Source organism: Quercus lobata, chromosome 1 (assembly GCF_001633185.2).
Source record: "Quercus lobata isolate SW786 chromosome 1, ValleyOak3.0 Primary Assembly, whole genome shotgun sequence".
In the NCBI taxonomy this organism is placed as follows: Eukaryota; Viridiplantae; Streptophyta; class Magnoliopsida; order Fagales; family Fagaceae; genus Quercus; species Quercus lobata.
Genome location: NC_044904.1, coordinates 24470747 through 24490938, shown reverse-complemented (window position 1 = coordinate 24490938; position 20192 = coordinate 24470747). Strand labels below are relative to the sequence as shown.

General features: G+C 34.6%; 2 protein-coding genes across 8 annotated transcripts; one reads left to right on the top strand and one right to left on the bottom strand.

Annotated features, from left to right (window-relative positions):
* The first annotated feature begins 6132 nt into the window (after nucleotides 1–6132).
* LOC115984486 (two-component response regulator ARR17-like) lies at nucleotides 6133–9038 on the top strand. 2 transcript variants are annotated; one of them, XM_031107512.1, is made up of 5 exons: nucleotides 6133–6414; nucleotides 7646–7722; nucleotides 8212–8289; nucleotides 8497–8567; nucleotides 8686–9034. In XM_031107512.1, the coding sequence occupies exons 1-5, from the start codon at nucleotides 6276–6278 to the stop codon at nucleotides 8810–8812; spliced, it is 492 nt and encodes a 163-aa protein (XP_030963372.1). In that variant the 5' UTR covers nucleotides 6133–6275; the 3' UTR covers nucleotides 8813–9034. The 2 variants fall into 2 exon arrangements, with proteins under 2 accessions (XP_030963372.1, XP_030963377.1); XM_031107517.1 differs by lacking the exon at nucleotides 8212–8289 and having other exon boundaries at nucleotides 6146–6414; nucleotides 8686–9038.
* On the bottom strand, nucleotides 9035–18356 carry LOC115984450. Of its 6 annotated transcripts, none has more exons than XM_031107487.1 (20): nucleotides 18144–18356; nucleotides 17985–18062; nucleotides 17768–17873; nucleotides 17532–17554; nucleotides 16929–17110; nucleotides 16154–16270; nucleotides 15989–16031; nucleotides 15584–15672; nucleotides 13725–13820; nucleotides 13529–13583; nucleotides 12481–12577; nucleotides 12074–12287; nucleotides 11716–11881; nucleotides 11589–11626; nucleotides 10935–11007; nucleotides 10743–10847; nucleotides 10615–10640; nucleotides 9564–10494; nucleotides 9422–9471; nucleotides 9035–9281 (listed from the first exon to the last, which is right to left on the bottom strand). In XM_031107487.1, exons 3-20 carry the CDS (start codon nucleotides 17807–17809, stop codon nucleotides 9112–9114), a joined length of 2517 nt encoding a protein of 838 aa, XP_030963347.1. In that variant the 5' UTR covers nucleotides 17810–17873; nucleotides 17985–18062; nucleotides 18144–18356; the 3' UTR covers nucleotides 9035–9111. The 6 variants fall into 6 exon arrangements, with proteins under 6 accessions (XP_030963347.1, XP_030963341.1, XP_030963363.1 ...); XM_031107481.1 differs by having other exon boundaries at nucleotides 17768–17840; nucleotides 18144–18321; XM_031107503.1 differs by having other exon boundaries at nucleotides 16114–16270; nucleotides 17768–17833; nucleotides 18144–18321.
* Between the last annotated feature and the right edge of the window lie 1836 nt (nucleotides 18357–20192).

Below are 20192 nucleotides of genomic sequence, written 5' to 3'. Positions count from 1 at the left end.
GGTCATCCTCTTGCTTATGATCATCTTAGGGTCTTTGGCTATTTATGCTTTGCTTCCACCTTGCATAGGAATATGACCAAATTTAACCCTAGAGCCAAAGCTTGCATTTTCCTTGGCTATCCTTTTGGTTCTAAAGGTTACAAATTAAATGATTTTTCCACTAAATCTTGTTTCATTTCTAGGGATGTTGTTTTTAGAGAGTCTATTTTTCCTTTTAAGCATTAGACATCCAAATCTGGGTCATCTTCTCTTCCTTATCAATCATTCTATGTTTCCTTCTCAACCATTAGTTCCTGACAGTTTCCAGGTTCAAGTCCCTTTAGTTTCTGCAGAATTTTCCCCTCCTTTGTCTTCTGTTGATGTTGCTATTCCACCTGATGAGTTTCCAGATTTGGTTCATCCTAATCAAGTTGCTTCTCACACTGATCATCACAATTATCATATTGTTTCTTCTCCTAATTTTCTTCCTGATGCTCCTATTCTTGCATCTAAACTTCTTGCCCTTAATACCACTGCTCTTGCACCTGTTAGAAGGTCTAATAGACCTCATAATCCCCCTTCATACCTTCATGACTACCACTACAATCTTGTTTCTGCACATGTATTGGCTTTAGCTTCACTAACTCAGTCACATAAATCCACTGTTGCTAGCAACTCAGGTATTCTTTATCCTCTTTCTTCCACTCTTTCATATAGTAAATTGTCCACTCCACATAGAATCTTTTCTGTTGCCTTGTTTGTTGCTAAAGAACCAAATTCCTATGCTCAAGCCTTGAAAGATCCTTCGTGGAAAGCCGTAATGTAGGCTGAGATTGATGCACTTGAGGCCAATCATACCTGGGTGATGACTCAATTGCCTCCTGGTAAAGTTCCCATTGGATGTAAATGGGTGTACAAGGTGAAACTCAAAGCAGATGGTTCTCTTGAGAGGTACAAGGCAAGATTAGTTGCTAAAGGCTTCACACAGACTGAAGGGGTTGATTTTTATGAAACTTTCTCACCTGTAATGAAATTTGTGACTGTCAGAACTTTGTTGGCCTTGGCTGCAGTCTATGGTTGGCATCTCACTCAACTGGATGTCAACAATGCATTTCTCCATGGGGATTTGGATGAAGAGGTATATATGCTTACTCCACCAAGTTTTGGCAGCAAGGAGGAGGTGTGTAGGTTAACAAAGTCCTTAGATGGACTTAAGCAAGCCAACAGGCAATGGTTTGCCAAATTGTCATCCACTATTATTGATCTTGGTTTTCTTTAATCAAAATCAAATTATTCTATTTTTCATAGGGTCAATAAAGGTTCAATCATCATTCTTTTGATCTATGTGGATGATATACTAATTGCTAGTAATGATGCAGATGCAGTCAATGTCTTCAAGCAATTCCTAGACAATAAGTTCAAGCTCAAGGACTTAGGCACTTTGAAGTATTTTCTAGGTCTTGAAGTTGCTAGAACCACCAAAGGACTGTCATTATGCCAAAGAAAGTATACATTAGAGCTTCTATCTGAGACTGGTTTATTGGCAAGCAAACTTGTCAACATTCCAATGGAGCAGTCTGCCAAGTTCAGCAATTCTATTGGTGAAGATGCTCCTAATCCAGCTTTCTATAGAAGATTAATAGGAAAGCTGCTGTACTTGACACTTATAAGGCTTGACATTTGTTATGCAGTTCATAAATTAAGCCAATTCATGGCTGCCCCTAAAGTGTCTCATTTGCAAGCTGCTTACAGAATTCTTAAGTATTTGAAAAGGAGTCCAGGCCAAGGTTTATTTCTCTCTACAGAATCAGAATTGAGGCTTAAATCATATTGTGATGCTAACTGGGCAGCATGCCTTGACACTGGGAGATTTGTTTCTGGATTTTGTATTTTCCTTGGTGATTCCTTGATCTCTTGGAAGTGTAAAAAACAGCACGTAGCATCTAGATCTTATGCAAAATCTGAGTATAGGGCTACGGCCACAATAACAAGTGAGATAGTATGGCTCATATCATTGCTCAAGACTTTTGGATTAGAGCATAAACAGGCAGCTTCCCTTTACTGTGACAGCAGGGCAGCTTTATATATAGCAACTGTTGAGGTCTAAAATAGGTCATAAAGAAATAAGCCCAAAAACAAAAGAACAAGTCAAGCCCAAAAGAAAAATCTCAGGCTAAGCCCAAAAGTAATAGGCACGGATGACCCATGGGAGGCAAAAGGAAGGCCCAGAGGATCCTGAAGCCCAGAAGAGGAAGAATCATCCCAAAAAGAGACCACGGCAAAATAAAAAGAAACAAGGATCCTCAAATCCCTTCAAGCACAAATAAAAAAAGAAAAAAGAGAAGACTGGGACAGATCGGTAGAAAGAAGACAGGAAAAGAAAAGAACAAGAAACGCAAGCGACCTTTCATGGCACAGACAGCAAAAGGGGCCTCGGGAAACCAGGACAGGGAAGAAAGAATGGCAACGAATGACTTTCAAAAATGGCAGAACAGGATTCCACCCAAATAGGAAAGAAAGGAATACGCCAGAAATGAGGATACCGAGAAGGGCATACCTCAGCACGTCCCAAAGAGGATGACCAACCAGAAGTTTTCGAAGGAATCAGAACCAAGAGAAGGAAAGAGTGAGAAAAAACGGCAAAGGGACTTACCGAGGCGACAGAGACAGAACATGCTCTGTTTGCAAAAGAACAAAACAGGGGAACCCGGGACACCCAGAAAAACTCCATTATAAAAGGAGGGGACGGGTCGTGAAGAAAGCAGCAAGAAAAAAGGAAAGAAAACACACAAAAAAAAGAAGAAACTCTCTAGGAAGAACCATCAGAAAAATACTAAGGGAAGAACGAAATACTTCTTCCCGATATCCTGTAAAGGCCACTATTGCACATACTCGGATTCAACAGAAATCAAACTTTGCAAGTTTTGAAGGCTGAAATAGCCATTCAAGACTGCAATTTTTGAGCTTGATTGGACCTTGTATCACGTCCTAGTGAGCTTTCTGTAATCAAACAGATAACTTGTTAATGAAATACTGCCTCATAACTTCCAGGATCCCCACTGCACCTTTTTCTTTATCGTTTTTTGCTAATCCTGTCTTTGTTCTGAATTTACGTTGCTAACATTTTTGGGCATTCTACGATATCCTTGTTTGTCATTTTTTTTATATTGTCAGGAGTATTCTCTGTACCTACTTGATTCTTAAACAGCTCGTTAGCTGCGGTAAGTCAAGGCCCGGTCCACCAAATCCCTTTTTTTTTTTTTTTGGGCCCGGGATCCTTGGGCCTGAGTATCCTAAAAAGGGCACTCTCACAGCAACCAATCCAATGTATCATGAAAGAACAAAACACATTGAAGTTGATTGCCATTTTATTCAAGAGAAGATTCAAGATGGTACAATTAAAACATTCCATGTTCCCTCAAGACATCAAGTTGCAGACTTCTTCACTAAAGCACTTGGGCACAAGCAGTTTCATTATCTTTTGTTCAAGATAAACCTAGTAAATATATATAGTTCATCTTAAGGGGGAATGTTGAAGATTGCTTTAGTTTGTAATTAGCTTTGCAATTGTGTACATAAACTACATGTAGTAGTTGTAAATAGAACGACCTATAGCTTAGTAGTATTCATATTTGGTTAGTTTGTTAACACTGTAGCTTAGTTTATTAATACTATAGCTGCCACGTGTATAGAAGCTATAGGTTCTATAGTTAGTTTTTCTGTTACAGTTTTCCCGCCTCTGTATCTAGTATATAAAGAATAGAGCAAGTTAATTATCAATACAAGAAATTCATTTCACAATTCTTGCTTCTTGCTCTACATCTCTCTTTTCTGTGTGTTGAGCAATCCTCCATTGTAGAAGCTTAGGTTCGTGGATGAATTTCAACATGTATTGACACAAGATGTCTCATTGTGAACATGTAATCTCAATGCTATGGAAGTACTTCAAGAAATTCTTTGCAAGGAAGTGTTTTTAGTTTTTGAATTGCATAGAAATCAGTACTAGGGACAATGAAATCATTAACATACACCACGATAAAAGTGGAGAATTTCCCTATGATCTTAGCGAATAACAATAGAGAATTTTTATGTCCACAACAAATTATAAGTGTCAAATTGTTACTGACTATTACTAGTGAGTTAGAATCAATAACAACTTATCACTTAAAATTTGTTATAAAAGTATTATAACACATTGTGGACAAAGCAATTCTCTAAAGAATAACATGTCAGTGACTAGGAGAAGCAAACATTGAGAAACTTTGCAAAATATTGGTAAGAAGCTTGTGTTTTATTGGACCCTTCATTATCGGTCATTGATATGAATATAGTGTAATGTAATCGAGCCGGGTCAAATTTAGAAACAATGACCGATAATGAAAGGTCTAGTCACTAGTGTTGACCCTTGCATGGTATCAGAGTTGTGAAAGATAGGAACAACAACCAATAATGAAGGGTCTCTCTCTCTCTCTTTATTTATATATATATATATATATATATATATATATTTATATATATATATATGTTTATATATATATATATATTTTTTTGGGGTGTGTAGACACTAAAGAGAGCCTTTACATTGATATGAATATATAAAATATTGTTACCATGAACTTGGACAAAATATTGATAGCTTTCAAATCCCAAAATTACAATTAACAATGTAATTTTCTGTATTACTAACCAAGCCGAGTTGGAAATTTGTCCCACTTCAATTACAACCCTACACTCTATTTCTCAACACCTTTGTTTGAACAATTAATATGATTATGCAATCCCTATAAAATAAGATAAAATGATTATGCAGTCCATTTTTGTCTTTGTAATGATTTCAGAGTATAAAATCAATAGAAATCTTCAGATTCTTCTGCACAAGAAGATTATGCCAAAAAGGTAATATTTTCTAGCACAAGCAAATGAGATCATGAAAAAAAGTCAAAACCCCATCCAAATGATTTATTCTGATCTCTCACACACACACGCTGGTCATACAAGAATTATGTTATATATCTATTATACGATTTACCTACCTTTTATAAGAGCATTTGCATTTTCATTGACTTTTCAATATGTTTGAAGAAATTTGGATTACGAAAATAGTTTATTTTTTCTCCTTTTAACAAAAGGATTTTTTTTTTTTTTTTTAATTTCAATATCAAAATGGTATGAATCTGTAGATTGGTTTAAGCCTAAACTTCCACATTTACATAAAAAAGAAATACGCTTCTCAAAAAAAAAAAAAAAAAAAATCACTGCAAGGTTATATTACTTAAAATCATTTAATTAACCTTGACCATGCTTTATGTACGCACGCCTATATATAAACATATGAGTTCAATTGCTAATTTAGGCATATCATTAAGTATAGTTACCTGTTTCTTTCTCTTGTGTTTTAAATGTAGTATAACTTATCACACATTCTCTTAAAAGTTACATAATTATTGAGTATATTTTGTGGTGTAATTTTGCCTTAGAACATAATTTTTTTTTTTTTGGTTTAATTAGTTGGCCAACCGGAAGAATAAAATCCAAAATCTGATCGCTCCTAGCCATTGGTATCCTTTGGTTTTTTCTTACAACCATGCTAGGAGTCTTAGCTTAGCTTTTTAGGTCCCATTGTCCATTGATAACGTTTGGTAACGTGTAGATTGTGTAGATACCATTATTGTAAAACGAATCCCTTCATCCACATAGAATAAGAATAAACTCTAACATTTAATATAAACAAGATTCTAATACAATATTTTGTCCAGAGAATAAAATAGGGGCTCCTCTCCTTCCTAGCCTAAAAAAGGAAGAGTATAAATAGAAGAAGATACTAATTGAAATAGTTTTGGTGAGCTGTAGTGTAGGATCTCTCTCTGGCTCTGGGGATCTGAATTTGGATTATGAAGACGAGGTGGTGACACTGTTGTTGTTTGTGTATCCCAAATACCAAAAAGGATCACGAAATATCTGTGACACCTTGATTTTGTGACTCATTTCCTTTTCTTTTTCCAGTGCTACTATTCTTAATACTCAGACCCTCTGTGTTTTTTTTTTGTTTTGTTTTTTTTTTTTTTAACCTACAAGAGCAGAAGGAGGGGCCCCCACTGTAATAGCCCCACCCCCAACACAATATATTGTTTTCACATAGCTAGGTTCGTACCATTTTAGGCCGAGTTTGTCAGAGAAACGTTTTTTTCTTCCCCCTTTTTGCTGTCTTGTTTGTTAAAGCGGTCTCTTTTCTTGTCTTCCTTTAAAGGGTTTTGTGTGCATAAAGCTTTGGGGCTCTCATTGCAACCTACAGGCATATGAGAATGGCTTCTTCTTCTTCTTTTTCTTCAGCATCAATGGCATTGGGGGATGAGAAACCACATGTTTTAGCTGTTGATGACAGCTTGTTGGACCGCAAACTCATTGAAAAGCTACTTACCAACTCTTCATGTAAAGGTATATATATGATGCCCCCTCTCTCCTTTTCTCTTTCTTGGTTTTCTTTGATTTTCTTTTCCTTTCTCTTTTTTTTTTTTTTAGTAAGCAGACAGATGCTATAGAACGTTATGTCTTCATGTCAGTTTGTAACTGAACAGTCATTCTCTCATAATTATTTTCAATCTCAGTTCTACTATTTCAAGAGGCAGTTTTTAGCGGTTTATAGGATGATTTAAACAGTAGTAGAAGTAGAAGCTGGTTAAAATGGTAGTCTTAAATTCCTACTTAAGTCTTAACACAAAAGAAGAAAAAAAAGAGAAAAAGGAGTGGAAGTTGTTGTCTTGTCTGAGCGAGGAGAGACCATCCATGGTTCACATCTTAGGGGTGCATCTTACTGATCTTGGTCACCATCACTCAATATCCTTTGAGGTATGTGGATCCCATATATAATGTGTGTGTATTTTCACTGGCACTCATAATAGAAACACCAAGGGAGACACGTCCTTAAAAAGCAACTGCACAATGTCCAGGTGTCTTACCGTAGAGTTGACCAGTTGTCACCTAGTGGGCCGAAGCCCAGCAAGTTTTTAAAACTTTTTCTTCTGGTTTTTTCAGAGAACAACTTTCTCTTGATGGTAGGGTAATAGGGGAATCAAAAATGGGAAAATTTTGTCCATTCATTATTGCACGTTTCATATATACTCTATTTAAAATGTATTTTGAAAATATATGGTCTGTTTGCTATCATTATTTAAACAATAATTTTCAGTATTTAAACAACATTATACATATTTTTATATTTTTTTTTACCTACACATATTTTCAAAAATTACAAACAACGTTATTAAAACAATATTACCAAACAGCTCATAATTTTAGTTAAAATTTTGAAATTATGTTTTCAAAACAAAATTTTAATCCATGAGACCATGTGTGTACAGTAAATATGTAATAACAAGTTTGTAATAACCATTACTCATAAAATTTCATGCATTGAGAGATGGTTTTTTAACTTTTTTATTTTTCTTGGGAAAAAAAAAAAAGACGTTCTGGGTCAAGCTACAGACCCAAAGCTTGACACATCCATACACTAATTATATGACCCAGATAATTTATTTCTTTTTTTAGGGCGAGAAGGGCCACTTCCTGATTTTTTAATGCATCTCACTATAACCCTTCAACTTTAGAGGCTTTACTTACGTTATGATGTACTGATGCCTAATATGTAATTTGGGTTCCTTTCTTTTAGTGACTACAGCAGAAAACGGGCAAAAGGCACTGGAGTTGTTGGGCCTGGGTGATGGGCAACACACCCTCAATAGCGTTGTAAGTAGCCTTTAAACTCGAGGAAGAAGAGTAATTTTATTATCATTTTAAATGACCATTTACCTAATGAGGCACTGCGTATTATTGCTCTGTTGTTCATAGGTGTTTCATTTATTTATTTATTTATTTTGTGAAGAGATTTGTGCTATTTGGGTGGTTTTTGAGAGTAAAAGCATTGCTTATCCCAAGCAGTTTAGCTTCTCACATTATTAAAAGTTGTAACCCTCCCAAACTGGCTCAAAAAAGTGGCAACCAACCCAATGGATTAACCCAGTCAGATAGGCTCCCTCAACTACTCAATGGTTACATAAAGAATGTAGATCAATAATTGCACTGACTTAGCTACTCCAATGGCTACATAAAGAATGTAGATCAATAATTGCATTAAAACTTTTTTTTTTATATGCAATAATTGCATTAAAACTCATCAATAATTGGACTTATTACCTTTACCTTTCACTGTATAACTCATAAGGCATCTCTTTGCAGGCTTCGAAGGTAAACTTGATAATCACTGATTATTGTATGCCAGGGATGACAGGGTATGAACTATTAAAAAAAATTAAGGTAACAAAACTCTGTTTATGAGTCTTTTATTGCATTATTGCATCAATCCCAGTCTCTAAAGATATACATCATTGATCACTTATTTAATCATTACTTAACATACCATGAAAGCATCATAGCATATAAGATGTATTAGAGGGTCTCCTATTGATATATATGTATCTATAGCACTTAATGACAACTCTAACCAGAAATCTCTGTAAGCAGGAATCCCCTACCATGAAGGATATACCAGTGGTGATAGTGTCATCTGAGAATGTCCCAACTCGAATTAAGAAGTAACCACTAGCACTAAAAACTACATTTAATTTTTCTACTCTTATTTTCCTTTTCTTTTCTTTTTTCCCCAACGTTATTTAATTTTTATTATGTCTTCTGTTTTCTTTACTTGATCAGGTGCATGGATGAAGGAGCTGAGGAATTCATGTTGAAGCCGCTCCAGAAATCAGATGTTAATAGGTTAAGATGTCAGTTAACAAAGTTCAGCAATCCTCACAAAGGGATGCTTTGCATGGGAAGATAAGTGCCTCCTTTAGGAAAGAAGAATATGCACCAAAAAAATCCATAAGAAAAGGAAAATGAAGACTGACCTAAGTGCATATGTTGTCGTCTAGAAATGGTGTCAGTTTAGTTTATCTTTCTATAGTTAATCTAAAAGTTTTGCTATGTATATAGCAGCACATTATGTGGCTTTTGCTCTTTCTAATTGGCATTAGTGCAAATATTTTGTGGGGCTATGGCAAAATAACAGTAGAAGTTTCTTTATGATCTTTTTATCCATGAGTTTCAAAAGAATCCCCAATTCTATTACAAGTGAAGGTGTTATACCTTCTTAACGGTGTCCTGTGCAGATGCATCCTTCAGTACATTTTGCACACAAAGAAGCTGAAGAACATAGCTTTCAAGCATCATCACCTGACAAGATGAGTTGTCACAGTTACTCTCTGTTTTCCTTACTACCCCTTTTTCCTGAGGTCCAATATCTTGTATTTCTGCAGCAACATACAAGTAAAACAGATTAATTCCCTAGAAAGAAAATGATGAAAAAATTTTGAACTTAAAAAATACCATAAGAATTTTGTGAATGCAACTTAAAGGGTAGTTCATGAGAAAAAGTCTAACAAATACACACCTTTATTCTCATTTTGACATGGAAGAGTAGCTTCATCGCCATCATAATGTCTGGCCACAAACATAACCATTTTAGCCTAGTTTAACATATGAACTCTTAGGCAAGGGAACTAAAAACAATAACAAGAAGACATATAACGTACTTTTGTTCTTCTACGATGCTTTGAAGTTTTTCAGAGATTGACAAAGACGATGACACCCGCTCTGCATGGTCTGGAGAAGATGTTTCTAAATTTTGCATTACTTCTTGAGATTCACCTCTCTCTTCCTCGCATCCACAACCATTGTTGCCTGAGCTCGAACCATCTATTGCCTTTTTATTCTCTGAAAAAAGGTCATTACCCATGCAAATTTCTTCAATGAGCCCCAATTTTTTGAAGGGGGCTGGCTGGATTTTTGCTTTATTTTCCACTTCTCTACTAGCACTTTCCTCTGCTGATATATCAGGAAAGGGTGTCTCACCATGAGAGCCAGCCAGATGCAAGAGACCCAGAGGCGTGCCTTCCAATTTAGAAACAGGAGATAAATCTGGCATGGTTGAGCCAAACTTAACCTTGGAGGATATAGGGGAAGCATGAAATGCAAACTTTTCAGCGATGAAACTGCCAGAAGGTGAACATGCTAAACGTTCCCCATACTTGGATCTATCAAAAGAAGATTTGGCATCAATATCTGATCTAGGGACAGGCAACTCAGTGGAAGGATCTTCCATCCAAATCTTGGAGCCTGAGAATGGAAGTTTTGTCTCTGAATTTCGAGTGAAAGAACTGAAACCTGAATTCATTTTAACTGAATTATATCCATCCTCATAAAACCAACTGTCGTTTTGTCCTAATTTTCCTTGAGAGTGATGGGATGGTTTTGACTTTGATGGATTTGACATATTTGTACATTTTCCTGAACCACACAAATCATTTCCTTGTCCAATTTCATCTGTGTCTTTGTACCATGTCTCTTTGGCAAAAATTTTCTTCACATCATATTTTTTTTGAGGGCTAGCAAAAGCATTGCTATGTCTCCTTCTCTGTCTTGCTGCAGCATTTGATTCTAAATGATTGGTTGCTTCACCCCACACTATCATAAATTATGGGAAAAAGATCACTTCAGTAAACCATAAGAATGTATTCAGAGTGAATATAGAAACAGACTAATATTGAGTAGTTAATAAAGTTCTTTGTAATTGAAGAATATAACCTGCACTGGATGAGCAAGACTCTTCGCTGCCAAAAGTATACAATGGGTAATGAAGCATTTATGTCAAAGTTGGAAAAAATAACAAAAAAAAAACCATGTGAAATGAATTTGAAACAACTTGCAATTACCTCTGGATGCTCAAATTATCTTTTGCATCTTCTGTTGTAAAGCAAAACCAATCTGATTGATTGGTTACATCTCTAAAATCAAACTTTCTTCCCAAAGTTGGTCGTCTATCATCAAACAAAGATCATCAAACAAAGACAGAATCTTGAGACTATGCAAGTTACTTATAAAACCGTCCTAAAAAATTGGCCTACCTTGCTCTACTGGAAATCATGAAGTCAATGTCACTTTCTGATGCTTGGTGCTTGTAAAATGAAGCAGGTGACTCTGATTACCAAAATGAAGTGAGCAAAGCACAATACTAATAAATAAATAATATATATATATATATATATATTTTTTTAAATCCCTAAAACAAATGAACCTACATTCTCTGTATTCCAAAACCATACCCCCAACCCACTCACCGAAAAAAAAAAAAAAAAAAAAAAAAAAAAAAAAAAAAAAAAAAAAAAAAAAAACTTGTCTAAATAGGATAGATCTGTAGCAAAACACAATCTCTGAAAAAGTTACAAGGTTAATCCTACCTTCTAATACTAAGGGACCAAAATTTTAGGATAATAATATATACTGTTATACAAATGATTTCCCTAAGTTCCAGAAGAAACCACTACAGTAAAAAGTACTTTACCATGCTACATACACAATCTGAAGGGACCAGGGTAAGGTTTCCAAAGAACCAAAGCACTATTACCAATAATGATACTAGGCAAGTGCAGTTGGCAATTTTTCTTTTTAAAAAATGTACAGAGCAATGACAGAATATTTCCACTCCACTATAGTTTCATGAACTTGATTACAATATGTGAATAGAGGTACTATTTCATGGTTCAGCTGAGACAGAGCACCTAAGATGTTGAATCTGTCCATTGCTGTTGCAGCATCCCTGCACAGATATAACAATTTCATGAATAAGCTATACAGTGTCATTTCTTGAAAATGAGAATACAAAAGATCAGTCTCTTATTAGAACACCTTTTCTTCAGTAGATGGGATTCTTCAAAAGCATAATCTGACATCTCCGAGTGTCCATATTTTAAAAAATCCATAGAATTACTCTCAGTTTCAGGTGGCCAATTTTTCCAAGATACTTTATGCTCCCTCTCATCAAGGAAGTTGTCATCTAGGAAGCAAGACCTAGCTGATGGACATTGAAAAAAAGAGAGACCAAATTAACAGAATGATCACACCGGTTTTTATTTTTAGTAGAAAATAGAAGAATGGAGATGCAGATCAACTTATAAGCTTATAACTAACAATGATATGGGGAAATATACCAAAATTTCTTAAAGATAAAAATAATTTTAAAAAAAGAAGAAAAATAGTAAACTACCATCCCATATATCCTCATTGTTGTTTTCGCGGTCATAAAAGATTCTTCTGTCACCAAACAAACTATTTGTTTTACTATCATGACTGTCATGTTGCATCCAAGTTCTGGCAGAGACTGATTTCTGCTTGGGATTGCTATATGAATGCATTATGCCTGATGAAAACTCCAGAGAACTGCCACATAGGGGCATATTGATATCTTGCATCATTGTATCCTGCATTCAGCATGTCGAAATAATTAATCAATTTTTTTCATTGCAGGGCTAGTCTCAGAATATGATAAAAACAACAAAAGAAAAGCTAACTATGGCATTAAGAAAAGCTTTATAGCTATGGCACATGAACTATAGAAATTAGAGCGATGCAACAATTTAATTTGTATAAGAATGCATTCAATAATGCTCTCACCATTTCAATTTCAAGGTCACCCAGCAATGAGTTACGGTTCTTTGACATAGCTACTTGCCTTGCAGCCTTCAAAGGTGAGCAACCAAATGAGAAGTACCTATAATCAAACAAGCATTAAGAGTTAAAATGGGAAAGTGAAACAATAAGCTCATGAAGGATGATTCAGTACTGGAAAGTCAAACATGCAAGCTTTAACAAGAAGAGCAATGTGACCCTTTCTTTCAACAGAAGTAGACATCAAAAGAGAACTGAATCAAAGAACCAGATTTTTTTAATGGTTTAGTATTTTCAATCATGAGCAGATCACTTGCAGCAAAATCAACAGTAAGTCTAAAGCAGATACAAGGAAAACTGAAGAATATACTGGGATCGCAATCCAATAGGCACCCCTTAGCACATAAACAAAAGAACATGGACTGGATGTTTTTGCATAGAATTTTCTTTTAGCACTTAGCACTAGTAACTTGAACACTGGTAGAAGCATTTAAATAGGCATTGCTTTTAGATCTAGAAAAACAAACTAAATAGTTCAAACAAATTTCTCAGGCATTAGCATTGGACACACCTTGAAGCAAATTTCACCAACTAGACAAAGACAAATCAGCTATTTTTAAAAATGTGTAATTTTCAGTTCCTAACTATGAGAATACTCTTGCTTGTTTTCCAAAACTTTTTCATCTATACAAGCAAATACTCACTAAGTAGGAGGGGATTTTGACTTTCCAATGGCATATCAATTTATAAATATCTAGTCCTAGCGTTCCATAATTTTTTTCAAAAAAATAAGTATATCATTTCAGTTGGAGAAATATCCTACTGATATCATTTTATTAAAGAAAGACTACTTCATGTACAAAGACACAAAGAAGCCTTAAGAATTACAACATCGTACTGATCACTATGATCATGATATGGTGTACAAACCAAATTACAATGATGGTATTAGAATAATATGGATGGAAGATAGCAGCAAATACGTTACATGTCAATAGAATATCAGAAAAAGCTAATCCAGAATGATGATTTGGAAATGTCATATCTGAATTACCTGCCAGGTTGTTGTGGTGAATGGACTGGTGTCTCCATTCCCACTTTACCCAAACCTGATGAGTAAGAAACGCAGTAATAAATTATAGTTTATGTTGTTTAACAAATAATCTACCAATATATTGTGTTTGCTAATATTGAACACTATGAGTTGAAAAATATAAAACCTGGCTTCATATACAAAACCAACATCATACCTTCAACCGAAAATGCAACATGATCTTCATGCATCGGATGGACTTCTTCATTGCCGTTCAGTTCATCATCACCAAGCAAATCAAGAACAGATAGCTCTAAGAGAGAGATGAAGGGAAAAAAGTTATGAAAATTCAACTTTTTTAGTCATACATATAACAAAGCACTTTCAAGGGAGGTTAGACAAGGGGATCCATTGTCCCCATTGCTGTTTATACTGGATATGGAAGAGTTAAGTTGGATGTTGAAGAGAACAGAGGTAGGGGTACAACAACTAGGCTCTCTATCTCCCATCTTTCAATTGCAGATGATATAATTTTATTGTGATGCAGATACTGAACATATTCTTTGTTTCTGAAGGATGTTGACTTGTTTCAAGGTTGTTACAAGCCTGAAAGTAAATATGGATAAGAGTGAGATGGTCCCTATAGGAAATGTGGGCAACATGGAAGTCCTAACCAATATACGTTGTTGTAAAGTTGGGAGTTTGCCGATGACATACCTAGGGATGTCATTGGAGGCTTCCTTGAAAGCTATATTTGTGTGGAACCCTATCCTAGAGAAAGTGGAATGTCGATTGTCACTGTTAAAAAGCACACTTTCAATCTTACCTACATACTATCTTTCTCTTTTTACCATTCCCACCTGCATGGTCAACGGGTTGGAGATATTCTATAGGAATGTTTTGTTGGGTGCCTCAAAAGTTCAATTTCTCATTGGTGGGATGGGATACAATCTACTTTCCTCTTGCAAAGGGTGGATTGGGGGTAAGGAAGTTAGAAATCTTTGACAAAGCACTATTGGGGAAATGGCTTTGGTGCTTTGGGAACAAAGACACTTTTTATGACGACAGGTGATAGCTACTAGGCACGGAGACAACTGGGGTGAGTGGACTTCAAAGTCAATTAGAAAGCCATGGGTGTAGTTTATGGAAAGAAATTAGGGCAAGATGGGACAAATTTATTCTACATTTGCATCCACTGTAGGGGATGGCAAGCACGTAAGGTTTTGGCATGACCATTGGTGCGGGAACCATTCTTTGAAGAATTTGTACCTTGCTCTGTATGCCTGCTTAGTAGTTAAAGATGCCTCACTTCACTTCATTTGGGTTAGCCTAGTGGATGGGGTGGGAGGAGTTGGAACGTCAAGTTCCACAGGTTTTTTGGTTTTAATGACTAGGAATTAGAGTCTGTGAATTCTCTCCTTGATCTTTTATACAAAAATGTCCATTTTCAAGGGTGAGGTGGGTGATAAGCTAAGATGGAGACTAAACAGGAGTGGTAGGTTTGACGTTCGTTTGTATTAGGAGGCCATCTGAGATACCATTACTACTCATTTTTCCTTGGAAGAGTATTTGGTGTGTCAAGGCTCCAAAGAGGGTTTATTTCTTTGTTTGGAAAATAGACAAGGGGAATTCTTATTTGTGAGAATCTCATCAAGAAAGCTTTCTATTTGATTGGTTGGTGCTATATGGGTCTGTGTAGTGGGAATGGAACAAAAGCATGTTTCAAGATGTAAAGCTTGTTGACTCAATTGAAATATTTGATTATTAGAGATCTGTTTGATTGGTCCTGTGTGTGAGATCTTACCGATAGCAATTCCCTACTAGATTTTAAAGAATCACTTTACTTTTGTGCATAATTTTTTGAATTATTTTTAAAAATCTTATTAGGCTACTTTGTTTTCATTTTGTGTGCATAAAGTAACCTATTTTCTTAATAAAATACCATTACATTACACACACACACACATATATATGAATATATATCAATAACCTTATTTTTGAAAGCCAGAGCCTAGCAGGGAATGCATGGAAGCAAGAGAGTTCAAAGGTTATTGCCAATGAATGTTTGCTACTTACGCTGATCGGTAGCTGTCTTCCATTGATCATGTTTTGAATCAGTTCCCTTGAAAACAGTGTTGTTATCATTATGGGCACCAATTCCAACCCTGTAATAAATACATCAACTCTTCATGAGAAAAACATGCACTCTTCAAGCAAACAATTTGCAGATAAAATCATGTTATGATATGAAAATAAGCAGATTTGGTTTCCAGAAGTCGCAACAAATTCAAGTACAACCACACAACATATGTGGAAAATACATCCTTGCTCTATTGGAAGCATTGTAATTATAATAGTACTGAGAACCACATCTCTTTAGTTGTTAATAAGTTAAAATAATGCTCTGTTGAGGGGAGTTTAGAGAGATGTTCTGAATAGGTATCAAGATGTATAACATGTGGACATACACTCGTCACTCACTTCTTTGGAGATACAGTCTCCACTCGGCAATGTGATGGGCTTCCTGTTTACGAACACAACCATCATATGTTAAACATCTCATATCCACTTATAAAAGTCCAGAGAACAGTGGTCAGAAAACATGCCTAAGTTCACACAGTAGTGGAGATCCATTAGAGAACATACTTGCTTCCTTGAACTCGACAGAATCAGGATGTGTAACTGTGTGGGAAAGGATTGTTGGTGGACCCTTTGAGATATTATACTTCACTGTTGAAGCATTAACCTCTAGATCTTCTTTTCCTTATATATTTGTACAGTTGGACATAGAAGAACAGATAAGAAAGCATATATATTCTGAATAGCAAGAATAAAAACAAGCATATAAAACACATCAACTACAACACATCTTATACGGCAAGGCATCCAAGATCTCTGGTGAATCTATATTCGTATTGCTAACACATTACTGCCCTTCCAGATGTTTCATTAGCAGATTTAATCAAACTGACTCATTCACCAAAATTAGAAGCCCTAAGCCAATGGCCATTAAAACAATACAGTATAAATGTTACTAAAGATTTTTTTTTTTTTTTAATAAATTACCAACCGAAGTTTCAGAAAGAAAACAAAAAACTGGAAAGTGAAAAAATAGTCAGCTAATTGGTTTATTATGAAGAGTTAAGCTAGTGCTTGGAGCCCAATAATTGACTCCAGGGGCATGGAGACAGTCCTGTCACCAGCCTCTGACAGTCAAAGATGGCTCAATGTGCATGTGTGTTTGCTAGATAGGTTCCATCTCCATCTGTCTAATTTCAACAATTAAATATCCGATCCAATTACAAAATATAATTATGAAATTTTAGCATCACATCATTAGTCTTAATTCTCAATTTATTTAAACAAACTCAAGAAAATCTGCCAGTAACTTTTGGTATTGATAGAATATTAATATACTTACCACTAGGGCAAGCAGAGTAGCATTCCTGAGAAACTGTTGACAAGTTAAGCAAACTAAGAATATCTAGTGATCGCTGTTCTTTGTGATGTTCGCCACATGCGTTCATTCCATCAGCATAGCTCTCTGACCCAGCTGTCTGCTGCTGTTGCTGTTGTTTCCTTTGCTCAAAGTATTGCTTTTGCCTTCAAAGATTAATAAGAGTCACAACATACAGATTTTCTGTATCTAACAATATCCTATAAGTAGGAAGAACGGACATGGACACAGGAACGGATAAAAGTATGACACGAGCAATTTTTGAAAAATTATAACATAAAACAGCCAATACGACACCTTAAATGAAGTGTCCATGCTTCCTAGCCTATAACACCCATCAAACAGAAATTATTTTCCCACCCTTGAAATAATTATTCATTAAAAAAAAAAAAAAAAAAACCCAAAAATAAATATCATCCAACAACAAAATGCATTCACAAATATAACCCTATAACTTCATTTTTCAGCTTCTGCTAAAGAATTTCCATGCAGTTGATAAGAAAATTGTATCGAAAATTTTAAATTTAAAAAAAAAAAAAAAAACAAATGTAACACATATCTATATACCTCTTCTGAGTAGACTTCCTTGACTGGATTTTTAGCCATTCCAGCAACAATTCAATGAACACCATGCACAAAATCAGAAATTCACACATATCAGAACTCAAATTCACCATCATTTCACAAAACTCTGAAGTTGCTTTCAAACAATTTGAATGTTAAAAACAGAAATAAACTTCATGATCATACAATGAATTTGAAAAACTAACTGAACTCTTTGACTCCGAAACAGCCACACTTACATTCGCCACTTTCCGCCTCGACCCTCCCATCCATTGCAACATTGTCAGAGACTCAAAATCTGAACCCTAACCGCTAACAAAACCAGAGTCAAAATTCACCGAAAACCTAACATAATGCAACAATTTTTACCAAAAAAAAAAAACAAAATTACGCAAATAATACCAGAAATTGAAGAAATGTAAATCGCATGGTGTTCGATTATAGAAGAAAAATTACCGAGTCTGAAAAGTTTCAAGAACTGAAGCAAAATGCTCCTGAACACGAAGCTTGAGCTCGTTCTTACACTTGAAAACCCTAAATTTTTTTCACAAAAATCAAAGTTGGTTTAGATTAAAAATGAATTATAGGTAGGTTGATTATCAAATAAAAACTTACGAAGCAAGCAAAGCAACACAGAGAGGAACTGATTTGAGAGATTCGTCTGCAATTAACGAATTGATTGCGCTTCTCTGTGCCAATGCCCAATATCTGATTATCACACAACAGTAGAAATTTAAAAAGCAACGAAGGTTCAAAATATTTCAAACTATTTGTATTTGTGACTGTAAAGGACTCTGTGGCGCCTTTGTTAGTTCGTTACATAAATATAAATAAATAAATAAGACTTCTTTTTTTTTCGGTAAATACAAAATAAGACAATTTATTATTGAATAATCATTTGCATTTGTTTTTATATATGAATAATAATCTCTATATATTAAGAAGATCCATAAAGTTAATTATGACTTTAGAAAATCTCAAAAATAGCCTTAATCTAATTAGATACTTCTTATTCTTAAAAATAAAAAATAAGGTTAAAATTGTAATTCAAAATAAAAATTACTGTAGAAACTTTTTTCCTAAAAATTAAAATTAGCACACACCCTCTATTTAAATATATCTACACACATTTGATACATTATTTGAAAATGGAATTTTTGAAGTACCTGCACATAGTGTGTTTGTTAAACTTCAAATTACAATTAAAGTAGCATAAAAAAAAATTTTAAAATTAAAAAAAAAAAAAGAAGTTAACATATGGTGGGTTGTTAGTAGCGGACTTAGAAGAGAACCAATGAAAATTTGCAAACTCAACAAATGTTAAAAAAAGTTGTCAAATTTTTTGGATATGTAGCATTAATCTAAAATAAATAATGAAACCATGAAAATTAAAATTAAATGGTCTTATGAGAAGCTACGTCGTTGCTATAAGCGCTCCACAACATTTAATTGGAGTTAAGATTGAATTTCTTTGTCTCTAAATGAAATTTGTAAGCTTAGTTGAATGCTTGTGTTACACTGTTGCATGGATGTTTTTAGACACTATTCATAACCGGAGTCTTTTGCTCCATCTTTAATAATCATGTTATGCAGTATTATGTATGTTTTCATAATGTTTTCATGAGTTATATGATTCCAAAAATGTGTAGGTCAATTCACAATTATAAATAATGTTATATCAAAGTGTTTTCCCCTATAGGCATTTTTGTAGTGATACTTTGGGTTAAGTAATGAGTTTGAACTTAGTGATAGAATGTAATTAAAGTGTGTGTGTGTGTTTAGCAGTAAGTTTATTTCTTAAAAAAAAAAAAATGTTTTATCTTATTACTTTATGGAATTGTGATTGTTTTACAAAGGTTGACTAGTATAGCTATATATCATGAGTAGAATATTATCTCATTGTATAATTATGACCGTTGATTTAGTCATCAAATAAGCTCACCCAAAAAATGATCGAACACAGTAATATCATTTAAAAGGCCATGTAACCCTCAAAAAATGCTTGTCATATTCAAATATCTTATGATGCTGCCACATCCAAATAATTGTTGGTTCATTATAATATCTAAAATACTGACCTTTCACTACTATCAGCCAATTTTAGATTCCTAATGTATGCAATCAATGTTCCCTTACATCCCTAGATATCCACACATTTGGACAGCTACATGCAACCTAACCGTGTCGTTATTATGTGGTAACCTCAAATATTCGTAAGATGAAAATTACCAGCCACCACTTTAACAAATTTTTTAAACTTTCTATTGCAGTGAGTTGTTTCTAAAGGGAAGATGAATTGACTTTTTTTTTTTTTTTTAATTTTATATGGAAGACGAATTGAGCATTCTGACATAATTTATATTTTTTTAATGATATATGGATCTTGCACTTCTAGTGTAGGTTGAATATAGAGAAAAAAAGAAGACGATTCATCCAAAACCTTCTCCAAAATACATAAGGATGATATACAAGTGATTCAACAAAATAGTCGAAAAAAGTTTTTACTGGCCTCGTAAAGATTCATGTTAGATGAATATGTGGACTCGAACATAACCATGACGTGATGTTGATGCTTTCTCCCTTTCCAGTAGTTATTCTTTCCATTGCAAGAAGTGAAATTAACTCAAATCCATCATTCAAGAGTTAATGAGGAGCATATGCATA